Here is a 20,510-nt window from a genome sequence, read left to right as displayed (position 1 = left end):
TAATGATGTAATACATATCTTATTAGGTGATGAGATTTCTATCGCATTTATCTCAGAATTGTGTTTTTAATGTATTATTTTACCAGCTATCTTTATCAAAAATATCTCACTGTGTTTCTGTACGTGCGTTTTGGTTCATGTTGCAAATGGATTGTGTGTCTGCATTATAAGAAATGGTAATGCACACAGGAAAATCCATAGAGGAAATTCAACTTTCACCTTAGAATAAAAATAATCAAATATCTGAATTCTGGTGTTGTGGTTGTTATTATTATTTAAATCATTTAGCCCCCTGGAGTCTATTCCTATGGTATGTTAATTTAAAAATCCTTTTTACCATTGATACTTAGAAGTGTTTATGATTTCCTCTCTCTTAAAGCTAAGGTTATATAAATAAAAGTCATTGACTGTTTGTAGGCTGATCTACTTCCCATTGACTGCTTTTCTATTTCAACTGGAATTCAACAAACAAACTGAAGAGAAGTGGAAAGAAGGTGTGAATCCCAAAATAGCTGCTTGAGTCATTAACAGATTGTCTGAAATGATTCAAACAGGTGTTTGTGAGGGAATGAGCTATTTTCCTCAGGGCTGTGGGGGTGAATTCCAAAAGGGAAAAAACAATTCTAAACAGGTCTTGAAGAAGAAGGAGAAAAAATCCTCCATTTTGGGAACAGCAGAAGGTCACTTCAGTAGACCCTTTCTGAGTTATCTTCTTTGCACTGAAAAAGGACAGCAGAGGCACACATGCCAGCACCAAACATCTCACCACAATCAGGGATGAGGGAGTAGACTGCGACTGTGCAATGTCCCTCAGCACACACACGCATGTGTGTTTGTGTGGGTGGATGGGAGAAGCTCCTCACTTGCTGAGAAGCATTGGAACTGGCACTGGTGTGACTCATGGGTCAATCCCAGTCTTCCACAGGTAAACCTTGGTAAAATTCTGGATTCCCAAAAGAGTACTGCTTTTGCTTAAAATAAAGCTCATTAAAATAAGCTTCCATGATATTCTTGTATCCAGGGTAGAAGGTCACAGCTGGGTGGGTGAACAACCAAACAGGTAAAAAACGGGTTGGATTGTTGGCTCAGACTGTAGTGGTTAATAGGTCACACTCTACATGGAGGCAGATAACAAGTGGAGTACAGGGGTCTATCCAGGGACCTGTTGTTTAATGTCAATGACCTGGAGTAGGCAATGGAAAGTTTGCTCATAAAGTTTGCAGGTAACACCAAACTGGGGGGCACCAATCGATATGCTTGAGGCAGGGCTGCCACCCAGAAAGGCCTGGACAGGCTAAGGGATGGGCCAACAAGAACCTCACAGAATTCAGCAAGGACAAATGCAGAGTCTGGCACCCAGGAAGGAAGTGCTCCTTGCAATGATACAGGCTGGGGACCGACTGGCTAGGGAGCAGCTCTGCTGAAAAGGACTGGGGGTACTGGTGAGCAGCGAGTTGAGCATGAGGCAGCCGTGTGCCCTGGAAGCATAGATGGTCAACAGCAGATCGGGCTGTATCAACAGAGGCACTACCAGTAGATCAAGGATTATCCTCCTCTACTCAGCACCTGTTAGACCACATCTAGACTACTGTGTCTAATACAATTGAGTCCTCCAATGCAAGGAAGACGTTGATAAACTTGCATGAGTTTAACAAAGGCCCCCAAGACATTTGGCAGCTGAAGCATACGCCCTGCGAGGAGAGGCTCAGGGAGCTGGGCTTGTTCAGCCTGGAGAAGAGAGAGCTTCAGGACAACCTAAGGGCCTGCCACTGCCTAAGGGAAGGTCACTGAGAAGACTGAGCCAGACTCTTCAAAGTGGTGTGCGGTGGGAGGATGAGGCACAATGGGCAAAAATTGAAACAAGAGAGGTCCAGACCAGATATATGGAAAAACCTTTTTCACCCTGAGGACCGTCAAGCACCCAAACAAGTTGTCCTAGGAAGTTGTGCAGTCTCTACCCTTGAAGGTTTTCAAGATCTGACTGGATAAAGCCCTGAGCAACCATCGCTGACCCTGCTTTGAGCAGGAGGCTGGACTAGATGATCTTCCAACCTGAACAACTCTGTGATCCTAAAATACAGAGCTCATAAAAGGTTTCTGAGGACAGAACCAGAGACCACACGCTTCCAGTTTCTACACAGTCCTTTTCCTGTAACCCTCTTAAAATCAAAATGTCTGATTTGTTTAGAAAGAGCTAACTAAATGATAAAGTTGATGTATTTTGAGAAACAGACTGGCAGGCACTTATAAGAAGAATGTTACCTTCTCCTCTGAGGCAAGTAACAGTAGTATGAATGACAATGTTTACTGATCTTGGGTAAGAAAGATCTGCTCCCGGAGGTTCTCTTGAGAATCTAAGAGTAGGTAGTTAATTCAACTGATGTTAACAGGTTTTGTCAGAATTTGGCACAGTGAAGTAGTGTTGCTTAAACGGGCCTACTCCTTTAATAGTTATGCAGTTAAGGGGGCTCTTCTCCATTTAATTGTTTCTGAGTTCCCAAATACACAGCAGTCAGAGGTGTGTGGCACAGTGCACTCTAACTGCTGACCTACTTATTGGTAGGTTTCTGTGATGGCTGATGCATATCAATATCAATGGCTTTCTAAATCAGCCATTCAAAAAGTTGTTGTGCACAAAGAAAGAGATGAAAATCAGCAGAGAAGGTGTTAATTTGGCAGCTGGGTACCGGCAAAAACAGAAGGACATATCTGATCAGACTTCAGCTGTTTAAGTGAGTGGTATTCCCCTGAAGTTCTCAGGGCAAGATCTGAATTATGGAATGCTATTGCTTGGGACACTAAATTCCCTACTTCCTCATTGATTTTCTAACACAACTTTAATGCTGTGTTAGCATCATTTCTCTGTTCATTCCATCTGCTCTTAAGGTCTCCCCTGCTGTTTCCTAGGAGATATATTGCCACAATGCCTGCATCTGTAAGGCAGTGGCAGATATGGGGCAAGAGACAACATGGTTAGAAGCAGCATTAATACCACCTGAACATTCGCAGGGTTCTCAGGGGAGCCCTTCACCCACCTTTTCTGAACACCCGAGGGAGCCCTAATTACACAGTCAGCTGCTTCGCGGTGCCATGGGAATGTGAAACTGTGGCTTCTCAACTCTTTTCCACACCTATTTGTTTCTTCCAGCTTAAAACCTTTATTCCCCCCCCCAAAAAAGAACAGAATGGAGTTACTTTTGTCCATTCAACCTATTAATGAAAATTATAATCTTATCGCGTTCAAAATTCTATGGATTTTTTTTGCCTTTTTACAACAATTTTATCAGAACTAGCAGCTATTTATGCTACATGCTTTAAGTAGGTGGTCAGTGGGAGCAGACTGAAAATTCCTGCCTTACTCATAACTTTTCAGGTATAGTTTAAGAGTTTAATTTCAAAATGTAATAGTAAGCATAATAGACTGGATGTTGCAATTAAACAGTGATGACACAGAATATCAAGATGGTAAGGCTGCTCTTATATCTTGCCTTGTACTCTAACATCTTCCATTACCTTCCCTTCGTAGGCATACATAAATCTTACTAGGGCTAAAAAAATGTACAGCGGCTCATGACATTTCTAAAAATATGCCTGTTTTTCACAAGTGACCCAAACTCCAGCAGTGAACTGCTAAACACACTCAGAAACAGATAATATAGAAAATAATTAGATTTTTACCATCTGTATAATACATTCTATTGTTTATTTTAAATTGTTTATTTAAAATTTGTTATTGTTTATTTTAAATTCAGCTTTGTTTTCCTCACAGGGAAGATGGGTAAACAAGAATTGTTTACATCACACAGCTAATATGTTTTTATTTATGGCATAGCTGTGAACAAAACAAGGTATTTTCCAAATGTATGTGAAAGGAAAGAGAATCTGTGAAAAAAATCCACATAATATTAATCAATAACTTATTGGCAACAGACAGTCTACTCATTAAATAGGTACAGAAGCATGACCAAGATTTATAGTTTGAGTGTCCAAAGTCCACATATAAAGGAAACACAACCATTTTTCTTGATGGCAAGAAGAACATTAGGAAACAGATAATATAGAAAGAGTTACATTACTAAGAGGCCTACAAATCACTGATAGATATTTCCCCAAATAAAACTGATAGTCTCTTCAAAGTAAAAACATAGTGCTTGTGTAGATGCTAGGGACACCTTGTAGTATTTGAGAAATAACATTTATTTGAGCAGTTAAGTTCAACATGATAAGTCGTATCCTTCCTTATTTCAAGAGACTTAATTTGAACATTACAACTTAATTTAGTTGTAAAAGGGCAATCTCCACTGTAAGAGTAGCATTACAGGTCTCCTCAAATTTAAATAAAATTACATGGCTAATATCTAACACTGAACAAGTTTTACTTAAGAAACCAAGAGGCAGAAAGAAATGCTAAAGTAAATTAATATGCTTATCATACCTAGTACAACACTAATTATATTTAAACAAGATGCATATCTAATTTCATAATATCCTGGTATATTCAGCCTTCAGTGACCTGTATTTCCAAACAAGATTTAGCCGAACAGAAACCTTTCATATACTTTCATGCTTTAAGAAGACATTAATAAAGTTCTGCATTTGGACAAGTTTTGGAAAGCATGTTGAAAACAGCAGAACATTTCTCAGTTGTGTCCTTCAATGAAATGCATAACATATCTGACTACTTGAACCAAAGAGAAAGCACCATTCAAATTCACTTAGTCTTCACTAGTTCTTCATACACAAATGAAGCTTTTGTGAAAAACATCAAGGATATACTCAGCCTTAAAAGAGTAGGGCTAGATCTAACATGCTAAGTAGCTATGATGTACTTAAAACAGAAAGAAAATAACAGAAAACCCACACTTATCCAGACTAAGAGCATCAATATTTTTTTCCTTGTCAAAAATGTCAATGTGTGTACAAAAGTGAACCACAGAAATTTCCTGGAGATGGAATAGCTTTGAAATGAATAAAAGTAGTTGGTGCAGTGATTAATGCAGACAGATAAAACACAAATTGCAAACAGAGTGACAATATGCTGTCTCATATAAGCACATCTTCATTATGCTTAATTTACACACTGCTCAAGTTTGAACTGGAATTCAGCTTTGACGAGATTACAAGTCCCCCATTCTCAAATGGAATACACACACATACAGGCCTGGGAAAATTTAAACTCAGAAGCAATACCAAACCAAAACATGAGAAAGGGAACATTATTCAACTTTGTGAATAGCAGCAGTATCATATGGACACTAACTAGGTGCCCAAATACTACTGGAATACTATGGGCATAAGAATGAGAATAGAACAGAATAAATAAAAACTCAAACTTGGCATATCACATCTCTCTAATTTTCTCTGACATTTTACAAAATCAGAACTCATCTTTTTGCCATAAAACAACTCCTTGGTCTTTATTCTGAAAACAATTTCTGATGAACTATATATAGCATTGATCTTGATAAAATATTCACTAAGGTTTCTCCCAAAACTTTCAAACAGACTCTAAAACCACAAATTGTTTTGATTTCTAGTAAATAATACAAACTCAGAAAAAAAATCTAAAATGTTTTTCATCTTAAACCATAATTAGAGGCACAGCTCTTCTTTCTAAGACTTCCATTTCCAGATATAATTTTCCAACTCAACAAAATGAAAAAAAAATCCTACAGATGTCAGTATTGTCATCTATATCTGTGAACTCAAAGTCAAGCACTGGCTTCTTCTGGTCATACATGAACTTGGAAAATAAAGAATAAGGAATTCAGAACTTTAACTCAAACACATCTGATGCCAAAACGCATCCCTACTCAGAAAGATATATAAGATCATACCTAGGTATCACTGATTTAATTTGACTAAGCATTCGCTAAACACTGGCTTTAGCTGACCATTTTGTTGACAGTGTATTCACAGGTTACTCTCTTGGAGTTGCAATATGTTCATGTGTCAGTGGACATAGCAATAAAAAGACTTTTGCTCTGTAACAACCAATATCTTCCTTGTTATAAAAAACGTATTCTGCCTTTGATCCATTAGAGGTACTCCCTGGCTAGCAGCTCCCTGGTGGTACACATATCAAAAGCGAAATGTGGACTCTAAAAGAAGACAAGTGTAGTAGAAAGTGTTCTTTTAGAACCATTTTTTCTGGCCATATTCAAAATGTAAACTTTGTCGTGCCCTGTTTTTTCTGTTAATTACTTCCTCCCAACATCTCATCTTACATTCTCCAGAAGAACTCTATATAATATCTCTGTGCTTTCCGGAGTTCAAGAAGCAGAAATGAGGGAGCTCGAGCAGACTGAGATTCATAAAAATGGGCTGGATGAAGGGAATATCTTACTTCACAGTTCTCAGAATCAAGCACTGAAGTAAGACTAACATAGCTAGGGAGCATGTTACCAAATACAGCCTTTACAATGCCCTGAAGCCCTGATTCTGCAGTTGAGGATATTCCTTAGTCCCCTCTCCTTTCTATTCTTTTGAGCTGTGGAATCTGAACAGCCTTCTACAGTGGCAATACACACAGCAACTTTCAGCTGCTGAAGGATATTTCTCCTTGGAATGCATAATAAAGTAGTGCATATGTCTATGCATGTCAGCGCAGAAATTCCAGAGAGGCTTAACCCTTCTTCTGACTTCCTCTATTACTGGCACTTTGAAATTGCTTGCACATTTCTGACTTTTTTTCCCTGAATTTGCAGTTGCATAAGTCTTGATAAAGTCTGTGGGAGTCACATGGGTTCCTTCTGCAAATCCGTATTTTATATATTTGCCCCTTTACACACTTTCAAAACTTTCAATTATATCAAGAAATATCTTATTTTTAATAATTTTATTAAATTATGTGTTGGTTATGATGCTGTATGTTTTGGTTATGTTTTTCAAATTACAAGATGTGTGACTTCCATTGAATTTATGAGACTTCTGGCAGCTAAATTTCTAAGCAGTCATTTGAAAAGAATAAATAATTTATTACAGAAATACCAGTAATCTTATAGCAGAATGATGCACTTATTATGTTCAATACTTAAAAAATTAACATGAACAATGCATTTCCGAGTTTAACACAATGGTAAGGAATTACTTCACTGATATTTGCTCATTCCAAAACTTGACAGCATTCTATCACATACAGCCCTATCCTCCAATTATGTTCTATTTTCTATTCAAAGCTATTATGTAGCTATAATTAATTTTAAACAACTACTTATTATCACTTCTGAAAGTTGCCTGGCATCACTAGGTACTGGGTGATGCCTCAAAACACTGACACAGCCCTGCTTTCCAGGAAAGGGACAAATGATGACTATGTTCAGAAAGAGTCCAAGAACAGACTACTAAGAAATCAGCACTATATCACTAAGCAAGGTCTGCAAGGTTATTACTTTCATGTAACCACATCAGTCAGAGGTTTAGCAGTTCTACAGCTGTACAGGATCCACCTAGCCTTATCATGACATCTGTGTGTGCACATTTTCAAGAGTAGTACTCTAACTTCTAAGTAATTTCTACTTGCCTTTCGAGTACCAGTATGTTAATAGAAAGACAAAAACACTGTAGCACAATCCTATTACAACTATTATAATGAACCAGAATTCCTGCTTTTGATGTTTTGAGTCTTTGAACTTTTTTGCTTTGAAATTTAGTTATAAAACATACAAGTCTACCACAGAGAACACAGCTTATCCAGAGGGAACAATACTGAAAGGGATTTTTGGAGGGGAAAAAATGATTAGGAAAGACATTAAATATTTTCCTTTGTCTGTTAATATTTTACCAAAAGTGCCAAGTCCTATGAGCATAGGGCTAAACGTATGTAATTATTTTAAGAGAAACACAAATAAAACAAAGAAATCAGTATTTGAATGCAAATCTGGTACAATCCATCATACCTTATTATGCGTCTGAGTTTGTCCCACCAGGATAAGGATATTCGATGAGATAATAGACAGGCAGAAATTGATTAGAATTATTGATCTCTCAGATCTAATGTACCTGTTGAAATAAACAAATAAAGGGTAAAATTTTTCCGAAAGGAAAGCATGTAGTAAATAATTTGAAGCTTTAATGCAATTCTTAGAAATACTGGAGATATTCTAAAAGGTAAGCACTCTCAAGTGCTCACAGAGAGTGTCAGTGAGTTATTATATTATAAACATATGAACTATGATATTTTGATAGATATTCTGCAATTTCTTCTTAGTATTTTGGCATATTTTAGCAAAGATTCTATCAACGCTTCTTTTTAAAACTGTTGGCAAGATTGCTCTGACATCACACTGATAATAACAGGATTGCATGCACTCATGTCAGTAACTTCTAATGCTCACTGCTCATGTCTGTGAATGTCCACAGCTAGCATTGACCAGGTAAAATAACTAACTTCAGCAGAACTATGATTTTCATGAACAGAAGATCTGTTCCACCATGCATATTTAAGATACAGGCTGGTTTATGACACCATGGCAGTGCATTCTTAAACACCTTATTGGGATAACTATAACATTAATCTTTAAGATAGACCACATTTACAAAATAATTTGTATGGAAAGGCAATAATATCTTGAGGTAGTATCTTCATCTTCATAAGACTTAATGCCAAACATAATGTCTGTATAGAAAGTTATTAATTATAGCAGTGAGAATTACACATTCTCTTTTGCCAACTTACTGTATTCATTTTACAACTATGCTTAGGGTTAAAAAGCACAAATACTCTTATCACCTATTTCCTTACAAGATGCAAAAATTCTCATTTTGCTACACACAGCCTTCTGTATGCTATAGCAGAGAGAGAATGACGTTTCAAGTCAAGTACCTTACTGACTTGAATTTTAGAGTTGCTAATCATTAATGTTGGTCACTAAAGTAAATGAAAGTTAAAGATGTCCTGTTCTTCTCAAAACCATGCCATATATTTATATATCCTATGGTCTATGCCACATATTTCCTAGTAGAGCTTAATTAATATTTCCTTTTCTCCTTATCTGTACAACCATGGCTGACACGTAACAAAGGATGCTGCACCCATGAGCAATGCTGAGCTTTGGACACAAAATAAATTGTAGTCCTTTCTGCTCACCTATGAAGTTAAGTAATACACATTTAATTTTTCAGATAAGAAGACAGAATAACCCGGATACTACAATCCACATTTTTCCTAAAAATACAACTGTGTCACTAAGGCCAAGTCTGTGTGTTTGCATACAAACACCCAAAGGCTAGTGCCTGTGTCTACACAGTCAGTAAGCTGTTACTTTCTTACTCATTGCTCTTCTTGCACTTGAGCCAGATCCTGATACTGAGCATCCAGGATCTGTAAAGGATCTTAGTAGGTAAGAGGTGGGTGCGTAGAGTGCTCCAGAAGACCAGGAGCTCATAGCATTGTCTCAGCCTAGGAAGACTTTAGCTTTTCTGCCACTTCACTAGTGTTAGCCCTTCTTTACTATTGGCTGGTGGAAAAGGAAAAGGAAAAGGAGAGGAGATGGGGAGAGGAAGTTGTTTATTTAACTGATATTTAATCTATTTTTCAGGTTTGAATTTTCAATTGGAGAGGCAAATCAACAAATCACAGAAAAAGGCTTACTTTTATAAGGGAAAAAGACAAAAGAGAACCACGTTCATTTTCTTTTTAATATTTATTACTTCATGCGACATTTCCTTTCACTTTTCTGTTTCTTCCACACTAAAAATCATGTTATTTGTCATCAGTTCTCAAATTCATAATCTCTGTGATCATCTGTTGCACTTTTGTTTCCATCTGATATTTTAATATAGTAAACTCATGGTGGAAATAAAGTCCATTACTGGAATGTACCACTATACTATTTGGGACCACTTCACTTTGTGGCCTTCGCTGAAATTTATAATAGAAGTGGATAAACTTTCACTCAAAAGCACAGCTGATTGAACCTCCCTAAATCAGAAACTTGTGGGACTTTGATACATTATTTTAATCAAATAAATGTTTCAATTTCTAATGCAAATGGAGGAAAAGCAGTCCAAGAATAGTGCACAAGCATTACATCAAATACAAGAATTGAGTAACAGTTTAGCTTGTAAAAGATTCCTGTAAAATGTTTATTTTTAACGTATACCTCACTGAAAGGGCAATATTATTCTGACTGAGGAAGAAAAGAGAAGAATGGCCTATACTGTCACCAGTAGGCCAAGAGAGAGAAACTAATCAATCACATCAACAGATTTAACAGTCAAAACATGCAGTACATTTTGATTTTTTTCCCCAATAAGAAATGTTGCATCTAATAGTCTCTTTAATTTTTAATTCAACTAAATATAATTACAGATTCACATTCAATTTTATAAATCCATTACATACCTCCATAGAGCTGCATATACAACTGCTAGTGTGATCAAGGCCAAACATGACAGACCACTGCCTACTATTAGGGTTACTGAGGGTGTACCAGATGATTCCATGATCTGTAGGTTACAAAAAATAACCATGAAGGAAATCTATCCTCTAGAAATTAAACCACCAGGTCAAAAAAAAAAAAAAAAAAAAAAAAAAAAAAAAGCAATGAAAGCAAAATGATTAAAACAGCCACTCTGTCACAGATAGCTTCACTAATATTACCTATGAAGCAGACATCAACTTAGTCCCAAAACTGATCCATGTAGATCTCTGAGATTTGTTTAATTATTGATACACTCCCCAGAGGCTTTTGAGCTTTAAAATGTCTAATAATACCTGCATAATATTTTGCAAGATAAAGAAAGTAGTAATATTACAATGTAACAGGAGACTATGACACTGGCACAAGTTTAAAGTAGTCCCTGGTTAATATTAATTAAAGGATGTATTTCTCTTGAGAAGTAGCAATATTTGGAATTGTGTATTAAGCAAACAGCTTGGTTTGACTATAATATATTACAGATCATCAACTAATTTGTCCCAGAAATTGATTCATGCTTCTTGCAGAATTACCAAACTTTCTGACTTTTAATAACTTTAACTTCAATCCACTGTTTTCCCACACTTTATTTTCTTGGGCCTCTGGTCATCTAGAAGGAATGTCAAGATATCTGTGGCAACAATAGCATAAGCCTTCCATAAAGAAGTTGAAAATCTAGAATGATTTTATCTGTATTTGGTGTATTAATAACAAATGAAAATAAATAAATGACCTTGAAGACAAGCTAGCTTTCCATGCCATAAAAGAAACTATTATTCTCAGATATCAGTTAGGCTCTTCCCTTTGTGTGAGTATGTGTACATGTTCTAAAATAGACATGGTATTTGCTAACACATATGAAAAGATTTAGACCTAAAAGTTTGAAAGGATATTGCTCCCATTTAAAGCCTCAGGGATGTATTACAAATTGTATTTTATCAAGATATCTTTTTTTACCCAAGGAGATAAGACTAATGTACTTTTAGGCCAGATTTTAGGTAGAAAGTAACATTTTATTTCAACCACTTTCTTCCAAACTGATCTACTTAGCTGTAGAAAGAGTCTGATACTACACTTCTCAAACCAGGAAGATGAAATTATTGTCTTAGCAGGATAACTTCACAAATATTAGGATTTTAGCTATTTTACAATCAATAATACTGAGAGTGGCTGCTTATATACTTGATGTTCCCTCTTTTTTGTGAAAACTTGATTATTTTTCTTACATCATGTCAACAGACTACATAGCAAATCTGTGCTGAAAATGTCCAGTGCAGATCTGCAATCTGTTTAACTACAGTATCTAGGGTTTTCATACCAAGAGCAATAATAAAGCCCTGTAATTCCCCTGAAAAGGCTTATAGCCTTTAAAAAGCTTGTTAAGTTGATAATTATTCAATACAAAAGTTTTCAACACATTTGCATCACAATTAGATAGCTTTCTCTGAAAAATTCAGAGTTTGGGGAGATGCAAAATTCACTAGGATTTAGTTATATCAGAGAATCTGGAATTCATTTTTCTGAGCCACTGTAGACACCAGGAGACTATCAATATTTGCCTACCTGTAATATTAAACAATTCCTCAATGAAACATCTGAAATATAGCTGAGAGGAAAGCTTGACTAACCCTCCCCCCCCTGCACACACAGGCATAGACACTTCTGCCTTTTGCATTAAATCTGTTTTTCTCCCCTTTGTTACTTACTATTTCTCTAGGTTGCTGAGCCAAAATGGCGAAGGTAGAGAGACGATCACATAAGCATTTCGTATGGGATGCATCGGTAAGCACAGTTTTACATCCCTGGGTGGACCAGGTTCCCAAAGAGTCGTTCCTGCGAAGAAGAGAGAGAGAGAGGGGGAAAAAAAAAAAGGAGGGGGGGGATAATTACGCCTGACGGCCAATTCCGTGAGGAGGAAACGCAGTTTAATCGAGAGGAGAGTGCAGGGTAGTTCCCGGACAGCGGAGATGTACTTGTTGTGGGCTAGGACCGGCTCCGGCGGCGCCCCGCGGCGCAGCCGGGCGGGAGCGGGCACGGCGCGGCGCGGCGCGGCGCGGAGCTGTCCGGCGCGGCGGTGCTGAGAGCGCGGCGCGGCGCGGAGCTGTCCGGCGCGGCGGTGCTGAGAGCGCGGCGCGGAGCCCCGCCAGCCGCGGCAGCAGCCGCCTCCTGCGCTGCCAGCCACCTCCGAGCCTCACCAGAGCACTGCGAAAAACTCATCGGGGGAAAAGGGGGAGGCTTTTTTTCTTTTCATACTGACTCTGCTTCTAGCCCTTTTATATAAAAAAAATTTGGTTGTCGTTAGGAGTAGTGTCTTTTATTTTCTTTTTTCTTTTTTTTCCCCCCTTGTGTGTATGTGTGCTAGTTTAAAGGCAGATGGTTCTCAAACGTCTGTATGGGTTATGCCATTTGGATCGGGAGATGCCGGATCTTCTGCTCTGATGGATATTTTTTTCTGGATTTTTTTTTTTTTTTGGTTGTTTTAATGATCAGCCTTGGAAATTTCACCCTGGAAACGGCAGCATCAGATCCCTCCAACTCTTTCCTTAGCTCCAGAAGAGGGGAGGATTTCAGTACAGCAGCACACAGTTTCAGTACAGAGACACACGAGTTCGCCCTCCAGACATCACTCAGTCAACTCGCCTTTCCCTAGCTCCCTCCCCCTTCTCGATTTCTTTTTCTTGGGGTGGCAGCACCACGCTAACCCCAAGCCAAAACGATCGCTTGCTGGCACTTTTCACCAACCTCCCCTAAACAAAACAAGATGATTAACGCAGCCCCCGAATTCAATTAGACATTCAATATGTTAATGCAAGGTCTGAAACCCACCCCAGCAGAACAATAAAAATGGTATCAACCCACGTTTTCTTTGTGCCGGCAGGGAAAGGGAGAGGGAGAGAAAAAATCATCTCTCTTTTTTTTTTCCTAACTGCAGTGGGGGCAATCATTTCTATAGGAAAAAGGGCGGTACTTTCAACTAATCAAATCCATTATCTTTACATATGTTATGTTTAGAGAAAAACAATTGGGCTTCTTTTTTCTTTTTTCCTCTCCTTTCATGTCTAGGGAGCAACTGCAGCGACTCCGCTGCCAGCAGCAGCGTGTGTGTTGTCAATTTCTGTCAATTTCACCTCGGGTCACTAAATGACTTGAAAAAGGAAAAAGGAGGGTGGAAGAAACAAGGTGGGGGAATAATAATTTTCAGTCACTCTGATCATCCTTCTTTCACCTCTTCTGCCTCGCTAACCCACATTTTTGTGTGATTTTATATGCCAGGGCCCTCACGCAAAGGCAATTTGTTATCCCAGAGTGCAGCTCACTCCAGCCCACCTTGGCATTTTGCACCACTATCTTTTGAACACACAACAGATGTAACCCTTACACGGTTGTCTTCAGAACAGTATCCTGTAATAAACAAAACACAGCAACTGAGGGAAACAAGTGAGAGAAAAAACCCAATTCTTCAAGCCAGTAAAGCCATTAGCTTTCCTTCACAAATTGTCTATTTCAGAGCACTACTTACTAAACCAACATCTACTTTGAAAAATATAGTCACACATTCTAAATTCTGAAACATTATCTTCTGGCTAACCTAACCAATTTATTTTTTTAGATTTTCTATCTGTTATCTTATTGTGACACACAGTTAAGGCCAAATGAAATGCATTTATCTAAGCTGATTAAATATTAACAAATGACAGCTTAAGAGAAATTGACATGTTTTAAAACAAAAGAATGGTATTATTCATGCTGAAAGTAACATTTAATATACTGAATTTAACCTATGCTGAAAACTACTGTACACACAATGCACCTAATTAGCACCAAACCCTTGTTGATGGTATCCAACGCACAGATTTAGACAAGTTCTGATTATAAAAGGTAGACAACTACAAAGACCAGTTTTATTAAAACAAAACTGTTACAATTCTAATAATATTTAAATTGGTAAAAATTAAGGCTAGCCTACCAGGTTTAAGGGGGCTCATTCTATTCTTCAGTTTACTCACTGAAATGCAAAACTCAACTCACACATTAGTTGAACCATTTACTGCAACTCCACAACAGTCAGTATTACAAATACACTACATATTTTGTAAAATTACTTAATTACATTTGAAGATTTAGTGATTAAATATGGCCCATCTCTCATTTCTAACTGGTGCATTTGAAAAAAACTCATTAATAAATATATTTGTAGACTGTTGGAATGACAGCCAACAGAAGCTGGGCAGAACATTACACTAAGTCCATGAAGGAGATGGAATAATGAGCAGAATCCAGAGGAAAAGTGCAAATGCAACTTGTTGTATCATACTCATGCCTGCAGAACTGTAGATGTATGATTACTTATTCACTCAGAGATGCTGGCCATTTTGGCTTGCTTTTTAAAGTTTAGTCAGTATTTTAAAATTAGCTGATATAAAAACAGTATTTGGTTTTAGATATAAATCAAGTAAGGAATGGAAATGTGGAGTTAAAATGGATGTACTGTATTCAGCATATCTCAGTGCTATGCTTTACATCAAGTCCTTCATCTATGATCTGTCTTGCTTATAATATATCCCTTCTGGGACAGTCAGAAGTTACAACACATATAGAAGTTTCCTTCCTTTTTGGTGTGATTTTCTTTGAATGTGCGGCTAAAGGTTTATGGTTATTATATGAATATGCAAAAGGCACCTATTATTCTTGTGAATCTTTCCTGTTATGTAGGAAAATTATCAAATTGAAAATATGTAGCAAATAGAGATATAGGTTCATGCCCATTATTGGCAATTTTGTACTATTCCACTGAGCTGCAGATGATTTAATCAACCTGGCAGGATTCCCATGATATAAGGAAAGGAATTCCCAGGAAGCATAGATTCACCATTGCAGATCCTGTGTCATCCTGCAGCTGATGCATTATTACAGGCAGGGAAAGAAATGTAAGTTGGATGTAATTTGGCCCCACAGATCTATGGCTAATGTGGCATAAGCACTTAAAATCCCCAGCTCCAACATTTGTCTATCAGTGCGTCCTTCTCAGAGTTTCTTTAGAGTCAGAGAAATGCAAGAGTGTCTTTTCAAGCCCACTTTTGAATTTAATGTAAACTTTTTAGTTCTAATCAAGGACTGAGAACATACTGTGCAAGAAAAATGATGGTCAAATGAAGTACAGAACAGTATTTAATCATATATGATATAGCAGAAATAACACAATTTTCACTGTTTAATAATGTACTATGCAATACTGCATGATGTATAAGTGATGCTCACTACTGAAATCAATGACACAACTGTCTCAGATATTGAAATGGAAATGTCGTTTATAGGATGGGAGCATTTTTGCAGAATAAAAGATTCATTCACAGACACAACTGCCAATCTGATATAGACTGATGATCAAGCCACATTTGATATGCCAGCAACTGCATTTCCCTTACTTTGCAGCATTTTTCTTGGTCTCATGACACAGTGTACTACTTACTATTGACATATTTTGTTAAAATTAATAATATACATGTCTCACTAATTGTATTGTTTTGTCTACTTCACTAATAGTGATGGATAAAAATCAGCTGCGACATTGCTGTCAAAACCAATCACTTAGTAATGGACCTACCACATAATGTGCGCTATCTTATTAATTTACTTTGAGGAATTTTAAGCAATGACAGATTTTTTTTGAGGGAGAAACTGTGAGACAGGAAAAAAGGAAGAAGATTATTGTGGACAATACTATTAACTGTTTATTCCGTAAACAGTAACACATAAACTGGTACTCGTGATTCAGGTAGTTGCCTGGGGTTTTGACCATCATTAACATCCTGGCTATATGCATTTGCTGTTGGCTTACTTTAGCAATTTATTCCCATGACTGTTATCTGTATTTTAAGTAGGATGAGGAACCTTTTGAACTATCATGTACACAGCTGTATTAATTAAAAAATGCAATAGAAAGCAGAGTACTCAGAAGTTAGGAAATTATAACATTAATGCTCCTCAGGTAATTTCAGTTCTTCCCACTTCTTGGGTGTGTGTGTTATCATACATTTCTTTTGTTCACCTACATGCTGTTTTTCCTTTAGGGACAGACTTTGGTTTCTAACTCTACTCTCAGTAAAGAATGACATATAACGATGACAAGCACAGGGAAAGTGCAGACATCAGAATTTTTTAGCCTAGCAAAAGATAGGAAATATGCTCATGATTCTTATAAGTCGCAGATTATTCACATCATTGTGCCTGTTCAGATGGGCTTGCTGGCACATAAGTGAAGATAAAGTCCTTTCAACACCTGCTTACTTCTTTACACCTGGACCTAAAATCCCAGGGAAGCCATAGGGAGGCTCAACTGCCGGAGCACCTTATGGCTATTTCCAGTTGTGCATGTCCATATGTCTGAGACATGACCTAGCCCTTAGTATGCATAATCTGTACTGTGCTCAATCTTATCCCTACAAGTAGTGTATGGCAACATCTGGCCTATCACTATAGTTTTTTCTAACATAAAAAAAAAAAAAAGCTGAAAGCAAACCCTTTGCATAATAATGTCACACATAAAAATATAGTTTAACAAACTATTGTTTACCCTGAAATTGTCGATTTGATTAACATTGTCTTAGGGCTTTTTTTTCCCCTTACACTATTCACAAAAGCTCATGTAGGAAATCATGGACATGAAAAGAAATAGAATGGACAAAAATAACTGTCTCACAACTACATGTCTAAAATACTGCAAAGGTCCAGAAAGGATCTCTGAATTTGTGAGATATCGGAAGAAAAAGCTGGGTGATGTATATCCTGCAATTAGATCTCCAGCCACAATACTGTGGGGAGTTTAATTTCCTAACAATAAGGCCATTTTTCCAAATGAAGCACCAGATAATTTGTTTTTCCTCATTGACACACCTGTGACTTTAGGGTTTTTTGGCAAAAAAGTAGAAATCCTTGAAAAATTAATTTTCTTGCTGATCTTTATATCAAAAATGATTCCTATTTATTTATCTATTTTTTTTGGTAAAGCAAATGTGCATCTGGGCTGGAAACCAAGTTTTATTCAAACACAATTTAAAACAGATGAGATATTAAACCCTAAATAAATAGGACTTAGAACAGAGACACTGCAGTAATAAGCATATGTTAGTTATTACATTAACTCTCTGATAACCTCCAACTCGTAGTAAGGTCCTAGAGAAGACCAAAAAATGCTGTGGTTATCACTTCTACTACTATTTATAAGTGATTCACTTAAAGGGGCGCTACAGAAGTGAGGGTTAATGCTTGGTTGGGGGAATACTTTACTAATCTTTATAACTTTCCTGTTTATGTAATTTAAGGCATGATCTAGCACACTGTGTGTTTAAAGTATACTGTAAACATGTTTTACTATCATTGGAGTACTACAAGTGTACCAAGGAGTAAAAGAAACCCCGTCTTACGAAGAAATGACAAGAAGAAAATGGGATGAGATAAATATGAGGAATTTCCTTTCTCCTATTACATAATTCTTGATTACTGATACTCTGGACTACTGATACAACACAGGTTTATCATTATTAGAGTTACAAGATCTATTCATGCTTTCATACAACATCAGACAAACTACAGTCATTCTACTCTATTTCTGTCATTTAAGGAAATCACAAAAATTGAGGGAAACTAATTGCTTTCTATAATTTCATCTCTGTCTGACCCTTATAGAAGTTCATAAAAAAGTAGCATAGAAGTCAATACTGGGCTTTTCTGCTGTCCATACTGGGCTTCACATGCTGCCAAAGGATGCAGGTATCAGCTGTGGATTTATGAGAACTATGACTTCTTTTCCAGTGGGCCTCCAGAATGACAAGAGGCCATACTTCCCTTCCAGTATATTCTATTCCAAGATTGCCAAGAAACTAGAGGAAGGAACAGAGCGATATTTCTTATTTTCACGAAAACAATAATAATTGAAACAAACTGGTCAACTCTACTACATATTATACATTGAATTACTGTCTCCTTCCTGATAAGGTTTCATTTATTTAGTATTATTCTTTACTCTCTGTTTTTCATTTCAATACAGTTTTGCTAAGTTTCTTGGCAGTGAAAAGGAGATACACCTAATAATGCTGAATGACCAAGACACAAGAATCTCATTACATTTTGCAGGGTTGCTTAACTGTGGGTATGCTTCCAGATAAGGCTCTTCATTTGAGTTGTTGCAGGACAGATTTGGCTTCTTGGGGCAAAAAGTCATATACACACTTGCTATGTAAAATATGTATTCTCAAAGTTTTCAGTATTGAGTTTAGTGGCATTCTGAATATGAAGAAAATTGCTGAATATCAAATAGTTTAATTTTATAGGATAAGATTATCACATGTTTAGTAAAAAGAGTACATAGCTTGACAATTATTTTTATTAGCTTTCACTCCTCACAAAACCGAGACAATCTTTCACATTTGCTTATTCAGATTGTATAAATATTTGTGTAGATTTATGGTGATCTACAGGAAACACTGCAATGTGGTATTTTCTCAATGATCAACTCCTGAAATCTTTCACACTGTACTATTATTCACAGGGACTCCTAATAAAAAGGAATCTTGTAAATTGTGTATTGCCAGGGGCTTGAAAAGATTAGGGCTCAGGGGCTCTGAAGTTTATCTTGGAAATTAAGAATGCCAAAGCCTGGATCAAGGTAGTAGCTGTTATTAATATTCCTTCCAAAATGACAAGATTAGCAATAAAGCATAGTAGTATTTAAATCACTATGTCAAGCTTCAAGGACAGCTATGGCAAACAGGGAGGGGAACAAATGCAAAAGAAAATGGAGGAAAGGAAGAGCAGAGCCACTGTTACAAGTCCCTGTGTTATCTAGACTGAACAGCCAGATAAAAATAAATACAGTAGGGGTCCAGCCTCATCACAGAATGCTTTGAGATAGGCACCAGATATACCAACCATAATGCAGAAAGAAAGTTGAGCCACACAATGAGAATTGCAAAAGCCAACATGTTATGTGGTCAGGAACTGAAATAATGTTCATGTCACTTGTGATGCAAAAGAGAGCTGAGCTGTATAAACGCTTCCTTTCAAAACCTGAATTTAGGTTTATCTGAGAGATATCCAATGGAAAGTTCCTCTTTCATTTAACATGTTGGTAGCTGTAAAATAGAAGAGGTGAGTTCAATTTCCTTCTCTTCATGACCTAACCATCAAACTAGTATATTTTGGTGGGAAAGTACTCTGACCCCTTCTGTTGAAGCTGGTGCACAATGAACAGAACTATGCATTGGGCCAGAAGGTGAAGAAAAGCACTGCAAGGAAGAAGGGGGATGGCTTCTGCATTCCAGTTCCTGCTCCATTCAGTAGCTGGTGTTCCATTTTAATTATTCAGTGGGTTGATCATTGAAATATAAGTGTCACAACCTCTCTGAAGATCCTTAGGTTTCATACATATTCCTTCATATTTTGCTGCATGACTAAGAACCTTCCTGTTTATCATTTTCTCCTCCTCCAGCTCTTCTGATATCAGGCTTCCACCTGCTGCTTCTACACAGTCATACTTTGTTACCTGTTGGATTCTCTGAAGAATGTGCTGTGGAGCTAATGCATTTGTGGAGCTAAGTTGTCTCAGTGTCCAATTTTATAGAAAAAAGAAAACCTTTTTTTTTTGTCCACTTACACTTTACAAACAAACTAGCTCAAGCCAGGCTAAGATTAAAAAAAAAAAAAAAAAAAAAAAAAAAAAAAAGAGAGAGAGAGAGAGAGAGAGGCACAGTTAAAAATGTTTATAAAAGACACAAACAAAGAAATAAAGCTGATATTTGTTCTATCTCCACTGAGATTATGTCAGCAGTATGTCTCCCTCTTTATCTAGATGGTAATCTGCAGTGTTTCCTGAACACTCACTTTATAAAGAGTTCTATTCTCTATACATGTTAGGGCTCAGATTATGTCCTTTTCCTCTTGGAAGGCACTTCTTTTTACAACCAATCCTCTTTAGTAAGTCTAAATTGATCTAAACTGTTTTTCCTAAAGTGAAATGATTTCTTTCTTATTCAGGAGATAATCTGACCATCCCTCTTAATTATAATAAGTACTTATTTCTTCCTTAGAGAT

The 20,510-nt window shown here is 37.0% G+C and overlaps 1 protein-coding gene across 1 annotated transcript in view; it reads right to left on the bottom strand.

Annotated features, from left to right (window-relative positions):
• ADGRB3 (adhesion G protein-coupled receptor B3) overlaps nt 1-20,510 on the bottom strand; it is a 454,386-nt gene that overhangs the window by 90,433 nt on the left and 343,443 nt on the right. Inside the window, exons 17-19 of the mRNA XM_026095915.2 lie at nt 12,128-12,254; nt 10,346-10,449; nt 7,899-8,001 (exon numbers count right to left, since the gene is read on the bottom strand). Of these exons, the coding sequence (XP_025951700.1) occupies nt 7,899-8,001; nt 10,346-10,449; nt 12,128-12,254 (334 nt within the window). The remainder of the gene's footprint in view (nt 1-7,898; nt 8,002-10,345; nt 10,450-12,127; nt 12,255-20,510) is intronic.

Source organism: Dromaius novaehollandiae, chromosome 3, assembly GCF_036370855.1.
Source record: "Dromaius novaehollandiae isolate bDroNov1 chromosome 3, bDroNov1.hap1, whole genome shotgun sequence".
NCBI lineage: Eukaryota > Metazoa > Chordata > Aves > Casuariiformes > Dromaiidae > Dromaius > Dromaius novaehollandiae.
This window is presented reverse-complemented; position numbering and strand designations above follow the sequence as displayed.